Source organism: Triturus cristatus, chromosome 11 (genome assembly GCF_964204655.1).
Source record: "Triturus cristatus chromosome 11, aTriCri1.1, whole genome shotgun sequence".
In the NCBI taxonomy this organism is placed as follows: Eukaryota; Metazoa; Chordata; class Amphibia; order Caudata; family Salamandridae; genus Triturus; species Triturus cristatus.
Genome location: NC_140594.1, coordinates 184537783 through 184556021, shown reverse-complemented (window position 1 = coordinate 184556021; position 18239 = coordinate 184537783). Strand labels below are relative to the sequence as shown.

Here is an 18239-nt window from a genome sequence, read left to right as displayed (position 1 = left end):
ATGGGACTTTAATCTTGTCTTGACCTATCTGATGTGCGCTCCTTTTGGGCCCATTCATAACTGTTCTTTACGTTTTCTCACTCTAAAGACGGCTTTCCTGGTAGCTATCACCTCTGCCAGAAGAGTGAGTGAGCTCCAGGCTCTTTCTTCTAAACCTCCTTTCTTTTCTGTTCATCCGGACCAGGTGGTTTTAAGGACCTGTCCTTCTTTCTTGCCAAAGGTTGTCACGCCCTTCCACATCGGGCAGACCATCACTTTGCCCATCTTCTTCCCGCATCCTTCAAAAGAGGAAGAGAGGCTCCACCGTCTGGACCCAAAACATGCGCTCTTGTTCTATCTGATGCAAAAACAACAATTGATGGACAGAATGCAGAACAATGTCATACATTCACCCCAGTACAGAGATCTGGGCCTAAATCCATCGTTTTTTTGCTCACCATGTGAAACACCGAAACCGGTCCTAGGATGCTTGTTTCCAGTCCAGGGAGGACCTGGCTTGGCAGTTCTGGCTGGACTGTTCCCATGAGGCACAGGGTCAAGACTGATTTACATATGGCTGGGTTCAAACTGGAATGGCATGGTGAGCAAAAAAAACATGGATTTAGGCCCAGATCTCTGTACTGGGGTGAATGTATGACATTGATCTGCATTCTGTCCATCAATTGTTGTTTTTGCACTTGTTATATCTGAAGCGCACACAACAGTTCTGGGTGGATGACCAGCTCTTTGTTGACTATGTGGGTGCCGAAAAAGGTCGGGCCGTGCACAAACAAACCATCTCTCGGTGGGTCGTTTTGTGCATCAAAGCGTGTTAATCGTTGGCTAAGAAGGAGCCTCCTGTGGGGCTGCGTGCCCATTCTACCAGGTCGACGGCAGCCACTACTGCCTTGGGACGCGGCGTTCCCTTGTGGAATATTTGTCAGGCAGCTACGTGGACCTCGCGGCACACGTTTACCAAGCATTACTGCCTTGACAGTAAAGTCCGGAGAGACTGCTTTTTTGGCCGTTCTGTTCTCCGTGACTTTCTGTTGTAATCTATTCGCAGACCCACCACCGGGGTTGCTATTGCTGGGGTACCTATTCTAAGGTAAGGAATCTATCACTAACGTGTCTCTTTCAGATGCAAAAATTACTACTTGTGTAACGATATATCTGCAAGAGATATTAGTTAGTGATAGATTCCTTACTCCCCCACCCATCCTCCCCGTTCTGCGAACTGTTTCTAGGGTTAAGGTCATCCCTTTCAGGGCCCTAGTTTCATAGCACCAGTGGTCAGTTTCTTGCATGGCTCTGCATTCCTGGCGCGGAAAGTCGTGTACAGAACTGACGTCAGCGCGCATGGGTGGCGGCTAAGTAGTGTCTGTGACGTCATCTCTGCGCTTAAAACGCCAGAGACTGATGCGAAGCCGACCGAAGCCACCTACCAACGCGCAGGGGTACTAATGACGAAAATCTTTCCGGATCCAGTCTGACGCCTGGGGCTATTCTAAGGTAAGGAATCTATCACTAACTAATGACTCTTACAGATATATCGTTACACAAGTTGTAACTTGTGTGCCAAGGTTATTCCGTTCTGGAAGTTGCGAACAGAGCTGTATATTAGTACCACCCATGCTAGTTGACATTAGTTCCTTTCTTTTTCCACCTCCAGACACCGCTCATTGGCTACCCCTTGGTCTTTGACTAGACTTTTTCTCCATATTTATTCTTAGAATCCAGTGTTCAAGGGACATGTCCTTTTTGAAAACTACAGGGTTCAAACTTTGTAGGGAATCCCAAGCAGATGTAAGTGTGTGTGTCATAGCAGCAGGGCATATTCCTGAACCTGCGCAATCAACTTCTGTGTTCTTCGACATAGCGACGATGCAGTTGACTCAATTTGAACTCCCTCCTGAAGTTGTTTATGTAATCTTGGTGGCGAGGCGTCCCTCTGCAAAATCAATATACACCAGCAGTTGGGACTAGTTTGTATCATGTTGTGGAACCAGTCAGATTGATCCACTGCCAGCCAAGTTGTCTGAAGTGTTGATGTTTGCCTTCCCCCTGGCACAGCAAGGTCTTGCTTTGGGCATTGTTAAGGGTAATTTGTCTGCTTTTTTGAGAATGCGTACTCATCCTCCTTTATTTAAATCACCTGTTGTGCATTTCTGGAAAATGTTTACAACATTTGTTTCTGCCACTGCACAGCTGCCCAATGTGGGTTCTAGCCTTTAGAGCAGTCTTTCTCATCTCTATAGCATCCGCTAGGCTTGTGAGCAAGCTCCAAGCACTCTGCCAATCTACCGTACACAACATTCTTCCCAAACAAGAGGATCTGAGCTTCTTTTGTACTGAAAACGGTCACTCTGTTTCCTGTCAGGCACACCATTATCATTTCCGCATTAGTTGCTCTGCCTAATCCCTCCATCAAGGAAGCGAAACTCCATGGTCCGGATCACTGAGTTTTTACAGCGATCATACTAAAGAACATTGTATAGACGGTCAGTTTTTTGTTTTTCTTTTTTCTCAGTCAAAGAAAGGCAAGGCAGTGCTAAAAAGGACCATCTACCTAGGAATTGTTCTCTGTATCAAAATCTGCCACAAATGGGCAAAAGAACGGCCCCCGGAAGTCACTGGGGGTACTCACTAAAGCTGAGCCTAAGCTTCTACCATTGCACTGGCATGGTAAGGGCCTGGACTGGATATGTGGGCGTCTGTTCATAAATTCATGAAACACTACCTGCCTCAACAGTCTGGCCCATTGAGAGGGGCATTTTGTACTCTCGATCCTGCAGGACTTTTTGGTATGAGCCAGTTCATACACCCACCGCCTTAGAAGGTACTACTATGGCATCTGTTCACAAGGTGAGGAATATGCAGTTAGAAGTATCCATCAGAAGAACAAGTTACCTTAGTTGACTAGCTTTCTGGTGGATACTCTTTCCATCTAAAAAGGTCCAAATCTAGAGATTTGCATACTGGACATGACAGTAAGCTCTGTCTGAAGACTCAAACAGCCTGGAAAGCAACTGTCGTCCATGCCCATAAGTGTCATTTCATGACATGACTTACCAGTACCCAGAAGTACTGCTTGAAAGGTTTCTGGATCCAGTCTGAAGCCTGAGAAATATTTACAAGGTGAGGAATCTGCGTTTAGAGTATTCACCAGAAAGATTGTTACCAATGGTAAGTAATTTGTTGGGCTGCTATTTTGATGTAGCGTGTACTTGTACTGTTTGATTCACTCATGCTAACCTTTTCACATGTTCATCCCAATGCAGCAGTTGTATCTTTGTCGAGTCATCTCAAAATTGCAAAATTAAAACAATCAAAAGTCCTTCGTGCTATTAACATATAACAATTTAATCAAGATGGAGCTTCGTATCAATGTCCGGTTTTAGTAACTAGGCATTTAATCTGTCAATCACTAACTAGCTTGTTGTTTTCACCTAAAGGGGTTCTCTTCAGTCGAATGTCTTTTCCAGTGCATCTGTACAAATACATGTCTTGTTATCACAAAAGTGTTTGGAAATGTGTACCAAGTGAGAACAAGATCAGTAGGCTCGCATCCAATGCTCTGCAGAAATATTCAAAAGGTCTAGTGATTAACTTATAGCACATCCTTGTAAGGTGTTCCCTTATCTCTTGGTATTTTTCAAGATGGTTGTAAATCATTGGCCTTTTCTAGAAGTATCTGCATTAGTTTCAAAATCTTATATATCCATCTCTTCTCCTTCTGTGATCTTTGTCTTATGACGTGCTGTGCTCTCAATTTCACCAGATTACAATTCCCCCCACCCCAATTTTTTCAACCATGTCTACGAAGATACCGATTTTATCAGCAAACCAATATTTTACTTTCTGTGCGGGTCACTCCTGCATCGCCAGCAAAATTAGAAGGTATTGGACAAACAATTTTGTTTTTGATTCATATAAGCAAAGTTTTGTTATATTGTCATTGCATGCACACGTTCAAGACACATTATTGTAATTTTCTACTTCTTTCCTAGTACCCGTTCCTTGGTCCTCCTTCAACTAGGATGGCTTGCTTCATCAGCAGTGGCAGTTGTCAGTGCCAGACTACAACCTTCAACTTTCTAAATGATATATATGAGCTGGATACAATTGGCTTAGGTAAGTTTATAGTTTTCTTAATTTTTTTTCTGGTGCATTCTTTAAGAAAATATTTTTTTCTCACAATCACTTTTTCCTCTTGCATTGTTTTAAGAGGAGTCTCACCACCACCCAAATTAAGTAATTGTTTTTGGCCGTTTTTTTTTTTTTTTTATAACCCTTACAGCAGATAATTCAAGACTAGATGTTGGTTTGTTGGGTTTCTATTCTTTGCATAGTGGGCTGCATAAGATGTATAAAACCCCTTTCAGAATGGTGTGAAAGCTTGTTCTTTGCCAGTGACATTCAAAATAAAAGGCAATGGGTCCATGTGATATACCAGCAATGCAATGGGTTGCTAAGTAAGACATGTTTTATACCTAGACTTGTTCCAAAATGACTTTCTAAGTCGGCTGTTTCAAGGTTAGAATTATCTCATCAAAAGAGAATGTTAACTGAAGTATTTAGCATTATTCAAGGTTGCCTAGAACGAGTTCTTAATGTTTTTTTATTGGAAGAATTCAGATGTTTAAGGGATATGGATTAAGTCTTTATGACTCTATTCCCTTACTATTAAAACACTGACAACAGTGGCAGCTAAAAGCAAGAGATGGTATTTTTTGCACCCATAATGAAAAATAGGTATGATTTAGAGAGTTTTGGTTGCCCCAAGGAAGAGAGATAAATTGTAAAACGCTTTCAAGTGGATTGTATCACCGTGCTTATGTGACAAAATTAAGAATGCAGTTTTATAATTTTGAGTTTATTTTTATATTTGAAATAAGTACATTCGAAAAACCTTCAGGTGAAAGCTGTGACAATATCACCAAAATAGAACTGGTGGGTCTAATTTGAGAGTACTACCAACAATCAAACCCCATTGACCAGCTTAAAACGATTGTGTTTGTATGTGTATATACAACCACAACAGTTACTTTTTTTTTTACCTTTTATGGATTGTTTGCCAGCGGTTTCAAAGTTTGCATTTCACAGAAAAGAGGTCTTCACTATAAATTATTTCCCTTAATTCACAGGGCTGACTTCATTTGCATGTAATGTATTTTCCCTAAACTAGTAGTTAAATGTATTGTTAGCATAGCATTTCATCGCCCTTCAATTTGGTTTAAACAAAATAACTTTCACAATGACAGTTTTGCTGTCAGAACATTATTTCACACATCTGACAAGTTCACCCTTGCAGGCTATTCATTTTCCGCATTTTTGCAGTACTGCTTTACATTTAAAATTTTACTTGCAACAATTAACATTGTTGCATTGAAACATATATTAAAAGTAAGCACGTTATTCCCCAACAAAAAGCACACATTTCACAAAACACTAACACACATCTGCTGTCTTAGTCTCAGAAAAACATTAAATACTAAAAATTAAATGCGCAATTATATACAAATACTCTAAATCTTTCTGAACACCACTATAATCAATTACCAAAGCATTTAACATCTAAAAAACATAACAAGTATTGTGTAAAATAGTCCTGTATTGCGATCTGGAGGGCTCAGTTGGCATAAACCACTTGATCTGTTGCGTCAGTTTGTTGTCACTAGAACCTGGATCTGAAACTTTTTTGCGCGCAGTATCCCTGCACCCCAGTGGTGTCATAAGGCTCCGGGTGGCGTCCTCTGTGCCGGAAGTGTTGTGCGGTGCCTATATAGGCCCCACTCCAGCGAGCTGACTTCAGTTCTATGTTTTCCTCACACATCTGGTGAACAGCTACCCTGAGTCTTTCTTCTCTGACCTTTTTCCGATGTTTAGTCGAGAGTTTTCTGAGACTTTGTCTCCCTGTGTGCCGACTATGTCCACTAGAAAAGCTGGTTTCAAGCCCTGTGGTGCTCCTCACCGACAAATGGTGGAGACTGGCCTAAATTTAGTCTACCATGCACCCCAAGGCCTTGCGAGAGTGGTCTCTCAAGCTCCTTGCCATGAGATGCCTTAACGCTCCTGTCTCTGGTGAGAGAAAGGCTCTAAGATCAGTCGCGAAGCCACTCCTTGCACTAGTCCCAGTTGAGGTCATCAGGAAAATCAGGTAAGTCCCATTGTCACAAGAAGAGCAATAAGTCACAGAGATCTTAGACTTCACCATGTCAGTCAAAATCATCTGAGGAGACGAGGGAGTGTCGGAACTGAAGGCCTATCTCTGTGGTGAAGCCTGCGCTTGGGCCGTCTCTGCTACGCCCAGAGTTTCGGGAAACCGGAGGGACGCCCGCACAGCTACACGACTATAGTGGACATGCACCTCATATTTGGGCGCCTGTCCCTGCTGAAGCACCTTCAGACCCCGGGGGCTCGGGTAGGGCCCTTACTGGTTAGTCGTCTTCCTGCAGGTTCACCCCATCAACAAGTCTGGCTGCTTGGATCCGGTTGAGCCACCTCGACCTTCCCTGGCAGCTGCCAGTGTGGACGCCCCATGGTGGCTCTATTCCCATCACCCCTGCCATGGAGACAGATGAGTGGCGTCCGCCTCTGACTGGTTACAGACTTCCCATGACAAGCCAGTGCCTTATTCATATGCTAGACCTGGATTGGGAGAAGAATGGAAGGGGTCTGCGGACCCTTATGGATACCAGTTAGAAGAGATAGAGGACAACTGGTTCGAGGATATGGTGGATGCCAGTCGACTGGACACCTCCCCAGACACTGGCCTGGTCTCTCCCCCCTACTGTGGCTATTGAGGAGAGTGCCTCTCTTGAAATCGTGGTTCAAAAGGTGTCTCAGGTCCTGGACCTTGCACTGTCCCTAGAGGCTGGCAAGACTAACATCTTGACGGCGGTGCATCAACCGGGAGTTGCCCCCACAGAACCATTAATCACTTTTTCTTTTATGAGAACAAAGTCCTGGGTACACGCAATGAGGATAAGACACTAGTAAAAATGTCTCGTATTCGTATTCAAGTGGCCGACACCAGTGAATACGTTTTAACCCCTTCGCTGCTAGGCCTTCCCCCCGCGCTTAGGCCCCTGTAACTTTTTTACCACAAGGTATCCATGCTAAATTTGCATCCTTTTCTTCCAACATCATGGGGATTCTAAAGGTACCCAGGGTTTGTGGATTCCCTGGAGGGGTCCCAGAAATTAGCCAAAATACAGCAACATTTTGTTTTTGGGGGGGAAAAATTGGAAAAACGGGCTGCAAATGAAAGCGTCTGGGTTTTTCTCTGCAAATGGTATCAAAAAAGGGTTTGTGGGGCTGAAATCACCATTTCCCCAGCTTTTTGGGAATGACAGACTTTTGTCAGAAAACACCGTTTTGGCATTTTTCTGGGACATAGCCTATTTTTGCTATTTTTTGTGCTTTCAACCACCTTCCAGTTAATGGTAGAAATGGGTGTGAATGCAATAATGGATCCTGGAAAGCTATACATTTTAGAAAAGTAGATACAATTCTGAATTCAGCAAGGGGTCATTTGTGTAGATCCATCAAGGTTTCTTTATAGAAACTAACAGTTAAATATAGGAAAAATGAAAAAAACAGCCTTTTGTGTCAACGTTTTCACCTGTAACTTCTTCTAATTATGACAGCTCTTTGAAAGCAATATACCGTTACATCCGCTGGACATTCCTGGTTGTGGGGATATATAGGACTTGTAGGTTCACCAAGAACCTGACGAACCCAGAGTCAAAAACTGAGCAGCAATTTGCAATGGTTTTTTATTATGTTCCGGGTATATAGCAATTATTGTGGGAAAATGTATACATGGAAAAATCGGTATGAAAGACACCTATGTATTTCTGAAATGGGAACAAATTATAGAGTTTAGAAACAGTACATATTTGCACATTTTAGAAATTGGGAATACTCATACTACCATGAGAATTATCGCTCATTTTTCAAAATGACTTCTTTTTTACACAATGTCTTTCATTTGGAAGGCAGAAATGCATAAAAAATCAATAGGTAATAACAGTTGCTTTACAAATCTGAATTACCCTAAGTCTTCCGATAAAAATGGTACCTCACTTGTGTGGGAAGGCATAGTGCCCACGACAGGAAATGGCTCAAAACCCAAACGAATACACCACATTTTCACAATGAAAATGTACCCTTTTTTTGCGAAGTGTCTAGCTGTAGTTTTTTAACACTAGCTCTGCCGGCACCTAGGGAAACGTAGCAAACCTATACATTTTTTAAAACTAGACACCCAGGGGAATCCAGGATGGGGTGACTTGACTGCCTCCCACCAGGTTCTGTTACCCAGAATCACTTGCAAACCTAAAAAATTGTCAAAAAAAACTAATTTTCCCCACATTTCTGTTGTGGAAAGTTCTGGAATCTGCGTGGATCCACAATTTTCCACCCACCCCGCGTTCCCCAAAGTCTTACGAGAATAATTGTACCTCACTTGTGTGGGTCGGCCTAGTGTCCGCGACAGGAAACGACGCAAAACGCAACGTGGTCACACCTCAATTTCGCAGTGAAAAATGACCTTTTTGGCAAAGTGCCTAGCTGTTGTTTTTTTAACCATAGGTCTTTCGGGACCTAGGGAAACCTAGCAAACCTATACATTTTTGAAAACTAGACACCCAGGGGAATCCAGTATCGGGTGACTTAGCTGGCTCCCACCAGGTTCTGTTACCCCGAATTCCCTCCAAACCTCAATTTTAGCTGTAAAAAACACTTTTTTCACACATTTTTGTGTTCGAAAGTTGTGGCATCACCGGGCTCACACAAATTTCCCACCACCCAGCGTTCCCCCAGGTCGCCCGGTAAAATGGTGCCTCACTTGTGTGGGAGGCCCAAGTACCCGCGACAGGCAAGGGCCCAAAATGTAGTGAGGGGACAGCAACATTGCCTATCAAAAAATGTTTTGGGCCTTTGCCTATGAGCGTCAGAGAACAAAGAGGAACCTCCAATGACGTCCGCGCGCCTCGCGCGCTGACGTCATTGATGACGTTTACGGGGGCGGGGGGAGGCAGGGGAAGCTACTGAGAAAAAAACAGGATCGAAGTCCCACGGGTGGAGCGCCAGCGCTTCCCCCGTGGGTGGGTGTCATGACGAGCTAGACTAGTCATGAGCACACACCCACTGTGTGGGTCACTCCGAATCCAGCTGCTGGTCATCGTCGATGCCTCCTGGTCCTCGTGAGCGAAGAGTCAAAGAACTCTTGATCACCTGAAATCACCAGACTTCCGTGAGCATTCATGTTCCTGGCCCCGGGTTACTGGCAAGTGACTGTGAACACTGTCCCTTCTGCTTTCAGGTCATCTTCATCTTGAATCCAGCCTTGGATTCCACCGGACACTTATCTTCTTTGGCTTCCATAGAAAACAGCGACGCGACCCGACACCAAAAGACACCTATGCACCCGGGTTCCCTGGGTGAGGTAACTTGTGCACTCCGGTGCCCTAGTGTGTGTTGGCCCTCAAATTACTTACCTTGTAAGTGGCTTGCTTGTAGACTTCCTCGAAGTACCCTAAAACTTTAAAAATCCAACCGCAACTTGCTCCATTGAAATCAATAGGGAACCCGCGACTGTGTTCTCACACTGCACGCGTCTCCCGTGGGTCTTTTACTTACCTGCCTTGGGTGGATTAGTGAAGCCCCAGCAATTCTGCAGGCCCTAGGCCTTGTCCCCTTGCAAGTCGACTTTCCTAAACCTCTTTTTTAGTATATGGTCTGGTACGCCCCTAGGGCCCCAGCCATATTTGTGCTTAACTTATTGTGAAACGTTGATATTTGAATGTGTTCTAGAGTGTGTCTAGAAATACATATATATTTGATATAAATACCTGTGTGGTGTCCTTTCATTGGTAAATCGAGATTATAAGGTAAAACAAGCTGCTTTACATTCCTCAGAGACTTAGCCTGAAGGCTGCTCTCCACAGCTACCACTAGGATAGCTTTCTTTAAAAGTTGGTCTTAAACCTATCTACCATAAGAGTCGAATTTGACTGGTGCAAGGTGGCCACTATAACTAGTGACCAGCATATGCCAGGCCAACACCTCACACTACTTTGTTTCTTGGGGGTCGAAACATAGACTGTGTCATTGTCACATGCCAGTTGGATCAACAGTGCTTTTTCACTGTGATATATTACTCCAAATCATGACTATGTATCGTTTATCATTTAACTGTGTGGCTTAAAAAAGCTGTGTTTCACTGTAAATAATTGTGATGAATAGAATGTCACTACTTTCCCTTTACACTTTCCCAACCCTCACTTGATGCACAAAAATTTTCCCTTTCCTTTTCTCCCCCTAACCTGGGGCACTTGTTTGGCATAGCTTTTTGAGTAATCTGTGCTGAGTCATTTGCTGATTTACAAGCATTCGAAGATGTTCAATGTGATTAAATAACATTGTTCTATATATCCATAGTGTATTAGTGTATTCATGCCTAATGAGTTCTAATTGTGTGTGTTCTCAAGAATTGTTCTACTGGGACCAATTCTTTACTGTACTGATTTGTACATGTGGCCTGGCATTGTACTGGAGTGCAAGAATTTTGGCGCACAGTTTTCCACAAACTGGAAGCCATTACTGGCATCACATTAGAGTCTGATCCGATGCTGGCGTTGCTGGGTTACAACTTGATAAAAGGACTAAGCGATTGTTTTTTATTGGTCTCCTATTAACCAAATGTCGAGTGGCAATGCAATGGACTCGTGGTCTGGCTCTGACCTTAAAAGACTGGCACACAGACATGATTTACTGCAACACACAATCAGATGTGTATAGCAATCTGCTCACACCCCAAGGCTGACCCAGGCAGTTGAGGGCCTCATATCAAGCCTACCTAATATGTAAAAGGAGAAACAGAAAATGGTACCAAACTCTCTACTGAGAATTATAGATTTATATAATGTAATTGTGGAAATAATTGTCATATATGAGCTTAGAAATATGCTGTGGTAGTTCTAAAGATCATGGTGCGCACGTTTATATGGAAATAGATGACTCACTACAACTTGACAGGTCTGTCTCCTCTTTCCAGTAACACTTCGCTCAGCACCTCATGTATCTTCTTCCAGTACTTTTGGACAAATGCCCATTCCCAAAGTATGTGGAGGAAGGTACCCTCACTTCCACAGCCTCTTCTACATTTGCCATCTACTGCTCTTCCCATCTGCACCATACCGGGTCCCGTGATATAGATCCAATGCAAATTTTGAGCTGTACTAGCCTCAGCCTCGCTGCAATGGCTACCTCCCGTGGTGAAGTTACCGCTGTTACCTAGTCTTCGTCGTCAAGTATTATACCATCCCTTTCCCACTTTTCCCGCAATTTCACAAGGGGGTCTCCAGAGTGATTCACTAACTTCTTATATGTGAGCGAGATGGCCTTCGTTGGTAAATAGCCATCAAGGAGTCTGTCCTCAAGAGGCGGGGGGTCTCTCCCTTTTGGAGGCAGGATTGTAAGGCATGGCGGACTTGTAGGTATCGAAAGTACTCTGTGGGAGCAAGATCATATTCTTGTTGCAGGGCGTAAAATGACTTGATCTCACCTTTTTACCCATAGGTCGCCTATTTTTGATATACCTATGAGGTCCCACTTGTCGAAACCTTTAGTTAACCACAGGTTCCCCAGCCGCTCCGAATCCCATAGTGACGTAGCCAGGGTTATCCTATGGTCCCACCGCATACTTCTGGTGGCTGCCTTCCAGACCTGCACCGATTGGTTGGTCCGGTCAGGTGGTGTTTCCCGGCGTTCGAGTAGAGCGCACTGTTATAGTTCCCTCCAGGTAGTACCTAGCGATCCATCGCATAGCCCGGGGCGCCCGGCCTGCCTGTAAGTACCATGGTTAATGGCTGTCAGGTGAGCTGCCCAATAATATTTTTTAAGATCGGGGAGGGCAATCTCCCCCCCACCCCACCCCCATCATACCATGTGAGGTTCAGTTTAGATACATGGCTTCCCATTCCATAGTAAACAGCGTTGTAGAGTCTCGATCTCTTTGAAATAGCTTGCGGGACGAGGTCTAATGAGTTTTGTAGGACGGAGAGAAACCGGGGCAAGGACATCATCTTGAAAAGGGAAGCTCTGCCCAGCAGCAAGAGCGAACGCTTCATCCAACGCTCCGAGTCTTTCTTCAGTCTCTGCAAGACAGGGATCTGAGCGAATCTATCTACGGAGTTAGAGGTAAAATTGTAAATGTAAATTGATACTTGTATAGCGCACTACTCACCCGCAAGGGTCTCAAGGCGCTTGTACGAATACCGCTGTGGAACCCATCCTGGCTTTCCCTGTGAGGTGTCCACTCCTGGGCACCCCCAAGGTGGAGGCCAGGCATCCTTAGCGTTGTGGGGGCCGTTGTGGAGATTAAGCAAGCTATTGCCCAGAGTTGCAGAGTGGGACTCCATGATTGGAATAGGCACCGAGGCGAGAATTATCCGGTCCGTGGAATTTTGAGCCCAAGACCCGCTGAGGCGGGGAATTGAACCCTGGTCCCGGGTCAGACCTCTGCATCAGGGTCTGCCGCTCTAACCATTGAGCCACACTTCTCCGAGATATTTGAAACCCTGTGTAGTGATCTGTATCGGGCAGTTCCTGGGAAGTCCGGTGAGAGGTCCCTTCAGGACATACAATACTGATTTGAGCCAATTAATGGAATAACCGGAATATCTGCCAAAGATGGCGAAGATATCGAATACCGCTGTGAGCGAGGCCTTCGGGGATGTCAGAAACAACAATATGTCGTCCGCGTACAACGAGATGCGGTCCTCCCAGGTGTCAGCCCACTTACAGCCACGAATCACCGGATCCTTCGTACCCAGGATGCCAGGGGTTCTAACGCCAGGGCGAATAAGATGTAGCCTAATTTTTATCAATAAAAAAGATATCTTAACTTGCCTTACAGTATTTTAATGAATCCACAGTTTTCTCTCTGGTTTATTATTGTGTGTCCTAGATAGGCAATCCCTTTTTTCAGTGGTTGTTTCTTGTGCATTTCAGTGGTGATTTCTAAACTTTTTCAAATTTGTGCTTATTGGTGTTTATTCAGCTGCCTATCTCCCAAAATAGACTAACTATGTTTTTCAATTGTTTATAAAACATTTTTGCAGTTATTGTTATAAAGCTCATATATAATTTAATGGAGTAGTAATGCAGGGTATGTAGTGTCTTCCTATTGGTAGTGTTAAGACTGTTTCAAGCATAGCGCTTTGACTACTGGCTGGTCTCTAGGGATGTGGCTGCATGGACCACGGTGGTTTCTCACTTGCCGCGTACCCTATCAGATCACGCCCCTCGTTTATTTTTTTGTACCTCCCGGGGTCACGTCCTCTGGCGTTTGTGTGGTGCCTACACCCGCATGCCTTGATGGATGACGCCTTCAAAGAAGAAATTAGGGCGGACATTGTCGACTATTTTGATAACAATACGGGCTCAGTAACAACTGAAGCCTCTCTTTGGGAGGCATTTAAAGTGGTAATCAGGGGCCAATGTATCACTCGTCAAGGGAGTGTTGAAGGCTCTCCAGGGCACGCTGTCAGCCCTGGAATCCCAAATCAGACAGCTTGAGAAACAACACTACTCCACCATCGAGCCTTGCACCGCGAAAACTCTGAAAGCTAAACTGCTGGAATTTGCGGAAGAAGCTCAAAGAGAAGTAACATTTTTGGGGAAATATGCGGCGGCACGTAGGTATGGCGAAGGGGATAGACCAGGGCGTACATTAGCTGAGCTGCTTAGGCCGCCTATCCATGCTGTCCGGACCCCGCGGGGAGAACTTGTTCGAGGTCCAGAAAAAGTCTTAACTGAGTTCTCTACATACTATACTAGCTTGTATGCTACACGGCGAGGTACGCACAATGCGGAGCTGAAGGACTTCGAGTCCTTGGCTCTAGTTTGATTCAATAATAATCCTAGAGCATATATGGACCTCCCGTATACAGTGGCAAATGTAGCACAAGTGATTAAAGGTTTGCCTCTGGGTAAAGCTCCGGGACCGGATGGGCTGACTACTGCCTTCTATAAAGCCTATGTTGACGAATTAGCACCCCGACTACTGGCGGTCTACGGGGAGGCATTGGAGGGGGGGATGTTGCCACCATCCATGAGGGAGGCAATTATCATCACTCTCCTCAAGCCCGGGAATTCAGAGTAGGACTTGGACGTCTACCGGCCGTTGTCCATGATAAACGTGGATGTCAAGATCCTAGCTAAGCTCATTGCCAATCAATTGCAGCCTCTACCGCCGATGGTGGCACTTCCTGACCAATCGGGATTTATTCCGGGGAGGTCTACTTCCCATAATTTAAGGACTATTTTCTCTGTGTTACGTTATCTACACCCCGACGTGAGAGCAGCGGTTGTATTTTTAGATGCCACTAAGGTATTCGACACGCTCGAATGGCCGTATCTATTCGCGATTCTGGGTAGTATGGGGTTTAGCCCGCTGTTTATACAGAGTATACAACTGCTATACACATTACCTAGTGCACGCATACAGGTAAATGGCCTGCTTTCTGATCCATTTCCAATTTTGCGGGGTACAAGACAGGGATCCCCGCTGTCCCCCTTGCTCTTCGCAATTGCGATGGGGCCACTGGCGGCCCGCATACGGCGACATCATACCGCAAGGGGCATTGGCTTCAGTTCCATAAGCTTGCTCATTTCACTATACGCAGATGATGTCACTCTTTACATAACTAACCCAGAGGAGAACCTTGATCCCCCTTTTGAGAGAATTCATCCGTTTTGCAGGATTGTAAGGGGTTTTTATTAACTGGGCCAAGTCGGTGGTTTTTCCACTGACAGACAACACCCCACCCGTGACATCGGAATTACTCGTTGGGTGGGAGGCGGATGAGGTTAAATACCTAGGGATTTGGATAAGTCTGGACACGCAGGAGGTGTGGAGATTAAACTACGGTCGTGCGGTCACATGGTTAGAGGACAAGGTCAAAGTGTGGTCTAAATTGCCACTGTCGCTTGCTGGCAGGATTGCTCTGGCCAAAATGGTAGTACTACCAAAATTCCTGTACCTATTCGTGAATATTCTGATCCCCCTCACTCTGCAGTTTTTCAAATCCCTGAGTTCCCTGCTGGTCTCCTTGGCATGGGCGGGCGGTCAGGCTAGAGCATCCTGGGACCTGCTGACCCTTCCACTGCAGCAGGGTGGCCTGGGTGCGCCGGACATGCAGCTATATGTGCTCTGTGTGCAGGTACATTTTTTGCATTTCTGGGTACACCCCACCCCCTTTCAGCCACACGTGGCGGTGGAGACTGCTGCTGTGGCCCCATCCAACTTAATGTGGCATTATATCAGAAAGCCCGCCGCCCCCGAGGAGATATAGGTTCGGCTGGAGCGCTGTGTTGGGCGTGGGAGGAGTTGCGCAAGCGTGCACAAATACCGGTGCTGTTTGCTTCTTCAATCCCTTTGATGCATAATCCGATGCTACCTTGCATACGGAACAGTTTTAGTAAATCGCGGGCTCTGGAGATGAACCTTATCACCTTTGCTGACTTATACCCTGGGGACGAGTTCAGACCTCCCCTGAGGCGACTGAGGGAAAACCGGTGGCATTTGCGGAACTCTTTTTGTACCACAAAGTGTGTACAGCATGTCGGTCCTTATGGGACGGCTTCCCAAAGGTGCCGCCGCAGTTACCTGCATTGGAAAACTTATTGAAAACTTTGTCTCCACGTAAACTTACCACACGATTATAAACATGTATGCAAGACACTGCCCCATTGGTAGTTCCCCCGTCCTTCAATAACTGGAATGCAGATCTCGAGACACCTCTGACTGATGCACAATGGAGCTTCTGTTGTGGGCAGCTGACTGAACTCTCCCCAAACTACAAACTGAGGCTGATACATTTTAAGTATTTGCATCGGCTTTATAGAACACCAGCTAGCCTCTATCGCATGGGTATTTGTGACACTGATAACTGCTGGCGGTGCGGACGCAACTCTGCTGCATTTTTGCATATAGCATGTGACTGCCCCAAGATTGCGAGATTTTGGGCATTGGTTTTTTTATTCCATAAATTCTATTCTGAATGTATCGTTGGCCCCCTCCCCTGCTCTGGGTCTCTTGGGATATGTTAAAGACACACCACCCAAGTTGCGCAAGTTGCATGCCCTTTTGTTGTTCGCGAAAAGGCAAGTTGCGATTCATTGGGGCAAAAGACGAGTGCCTGTCATTAGGGATTGGGTTCGAGATGTCATGTATGGGCACACACAATTGGGGGTGTTCTGGGATTTGATGCCAGTGCCTTCCAGACTCCGTGGTATATGGGAGCCATTTTTGGCTTGGCTCCAAAGACAGCAGGAGTCTACTGTGGGGGAGGCCACGATTGCGACACTGCCGGGGGATTGTCATGTCCCGTTCATGTCAGCTGGCCCCACCCCAGAGGCATAGCCATTAAGAGATCAGGTGGGAAGGGCCTGTCGGGGTTGACTTTTTGACCCTCTCTGGGATATTTCATGCAGTCTGCTCCTATTTTTGCTGCATTTGTTCTTCTACAATATTATTTGGGCGAAGGTCGTCCGTTGATTTCTTCGTTGGGGGTGGGCTACTGAGACGCATGTTTCTTTTTGTCATGAATATTTGTGTAATTGTGATTTTTCAGCTCCTATATTGATCTCTATGCCGGCTGGTTGTATTGTATGGTATATCTGTTTTTGAAAATGCCAATGAAAAAAATATATAAAAGACTGTTTCAAGCATAGAAAGTGTGTGTATTGAACTCTCACTCACATCTCATTACCCTGTCTTACATCTTATTACCCCACACCTACTCAGTCAGAACTCTTATCTGGTTTAAAGGAATGTTTATAAATTATAAAAGTGAAGAGTGCTATCTACAAATGTTTTAATAAACACATTCCTTGATACATTTAGGGACATTCACCTTCTCCTTACTGAATATTACAACATTGTGGGGGTTGTCAACCATGCCAACAGCATAGAACATTGTTAAACCTTTGTGAATTGCACCAGATGAATTTGTAGCCCTTCATTTTAACGTACCTGAAACTTGATGCTGTAAGCATACTCGTTACTGCTTTTCGGCACCCTTTGCCTGAATACATTAAGGTGGAACTGGTGTGGACATTTATAGCTGGCAAATGTCCCTATGACCAATGTTTCACTTTAAGTCAATTGTGACCTTTTAACAGACGTGGCATTGTATTCTGGGACTTGACATTTTTCTGTTAATATTGGTAATATAATTTTGTTGGTTTGTGCAAAGTCTTGTCATGTTTTTACCACTATCCCATGTGCATGGTGATGACACTCCTTACACAAATACCAGTCTCTACAACTTGCATTGAATGGTTAAAGCCTTCTGTGTTTGTTGACCTACCATAAATACTGACTTGTTAGAAAAAGAGTGATGTATCAAAGGATTTTACTCATTCCGTTTGTGGCTAAACGTTATAGTGCATGTTGGCCTAGATTCTTATGAACCAATCATTTCAACAATCAGTGAAAGAATTAAACGCTGCCAAAAGATAACATATTAATATTTCCAGAGCCTCTACAGTGCACAATTAGATCAGACTTAAAACATGATTTTAACCCTGCACCATTAATTCAACTTGAAGATACAAAGGGAGAAGAAACATTTTTTTAGTGACATCCCTAAACAACAAAACTCAAGATCAACAATCACAGATCAGTTATTCTTGCTCCTACCTTGTACAGCAAAGTTAAATTTTGTTGTCCCATTCAGGAAGAAATAAAAATGACTCTTTAGTTTAATTGAATGGCATTTTAGTTTGTGGTTATGCAGGTGATTATCAATCTCTATATGTGTACACTGATGAGGGCTGTTTCCCTTTCGGTGGGGTTTTATACATTATTTATGATGAGGCCTTCTAACTGCAGATTCCTTTTGAATACTCCTTAGGCGTTGGAATGGATTCAGGAACTGTTGCGCAATACCTTTGTGAGCCAGTAGGTGGCACTGTGCAACTTTACACTGAAGTGCAGGGCCTGCGTAGGTGCCACCCTGGCGTACTGATAAGTTGCCTTTTTTTTAGCGCCAACCCACACGGATCTAGAGCTACCAAGAGACCCATTTACCTTACATTTTGGAATCCATTGTGCAAGCAAAATGTCCCTCCTCCCACCCCCTTCTCAGAACAACAGGTTTAAAACCCTGGTAGGACAGTCACCAATAAATGTCTGTGACAGAGCCTCATCAGGTTTACCTGGGGTCGAGCACCAACTCCAA

The 18239-nt window shown here is 44.7% G+C and overlaps 1 protein-coding gene across 1 annotated transcript in view; it reads left to right on the top strand.

Moving 5' to 3' along the window:
* The window catches only part of NAA25 (N-alpha-acetyltransferase 25, NatB auxiliary subunit), a 792299-nt gene that overhangs the window by 611186 nt on the left and 162874 nt on the right, over window positions 1-18239 (top strand). The window contains exon 19 of the mRNA XM_085636118.1: window positions 3990-4113. Coding sequence (XP_085492244.1) covers window positions 3990-4113 — 124 coding nt within the window. The remainder of the gene's footprint in view (window positions 1-3989; window positions 4114-18239) is intronic.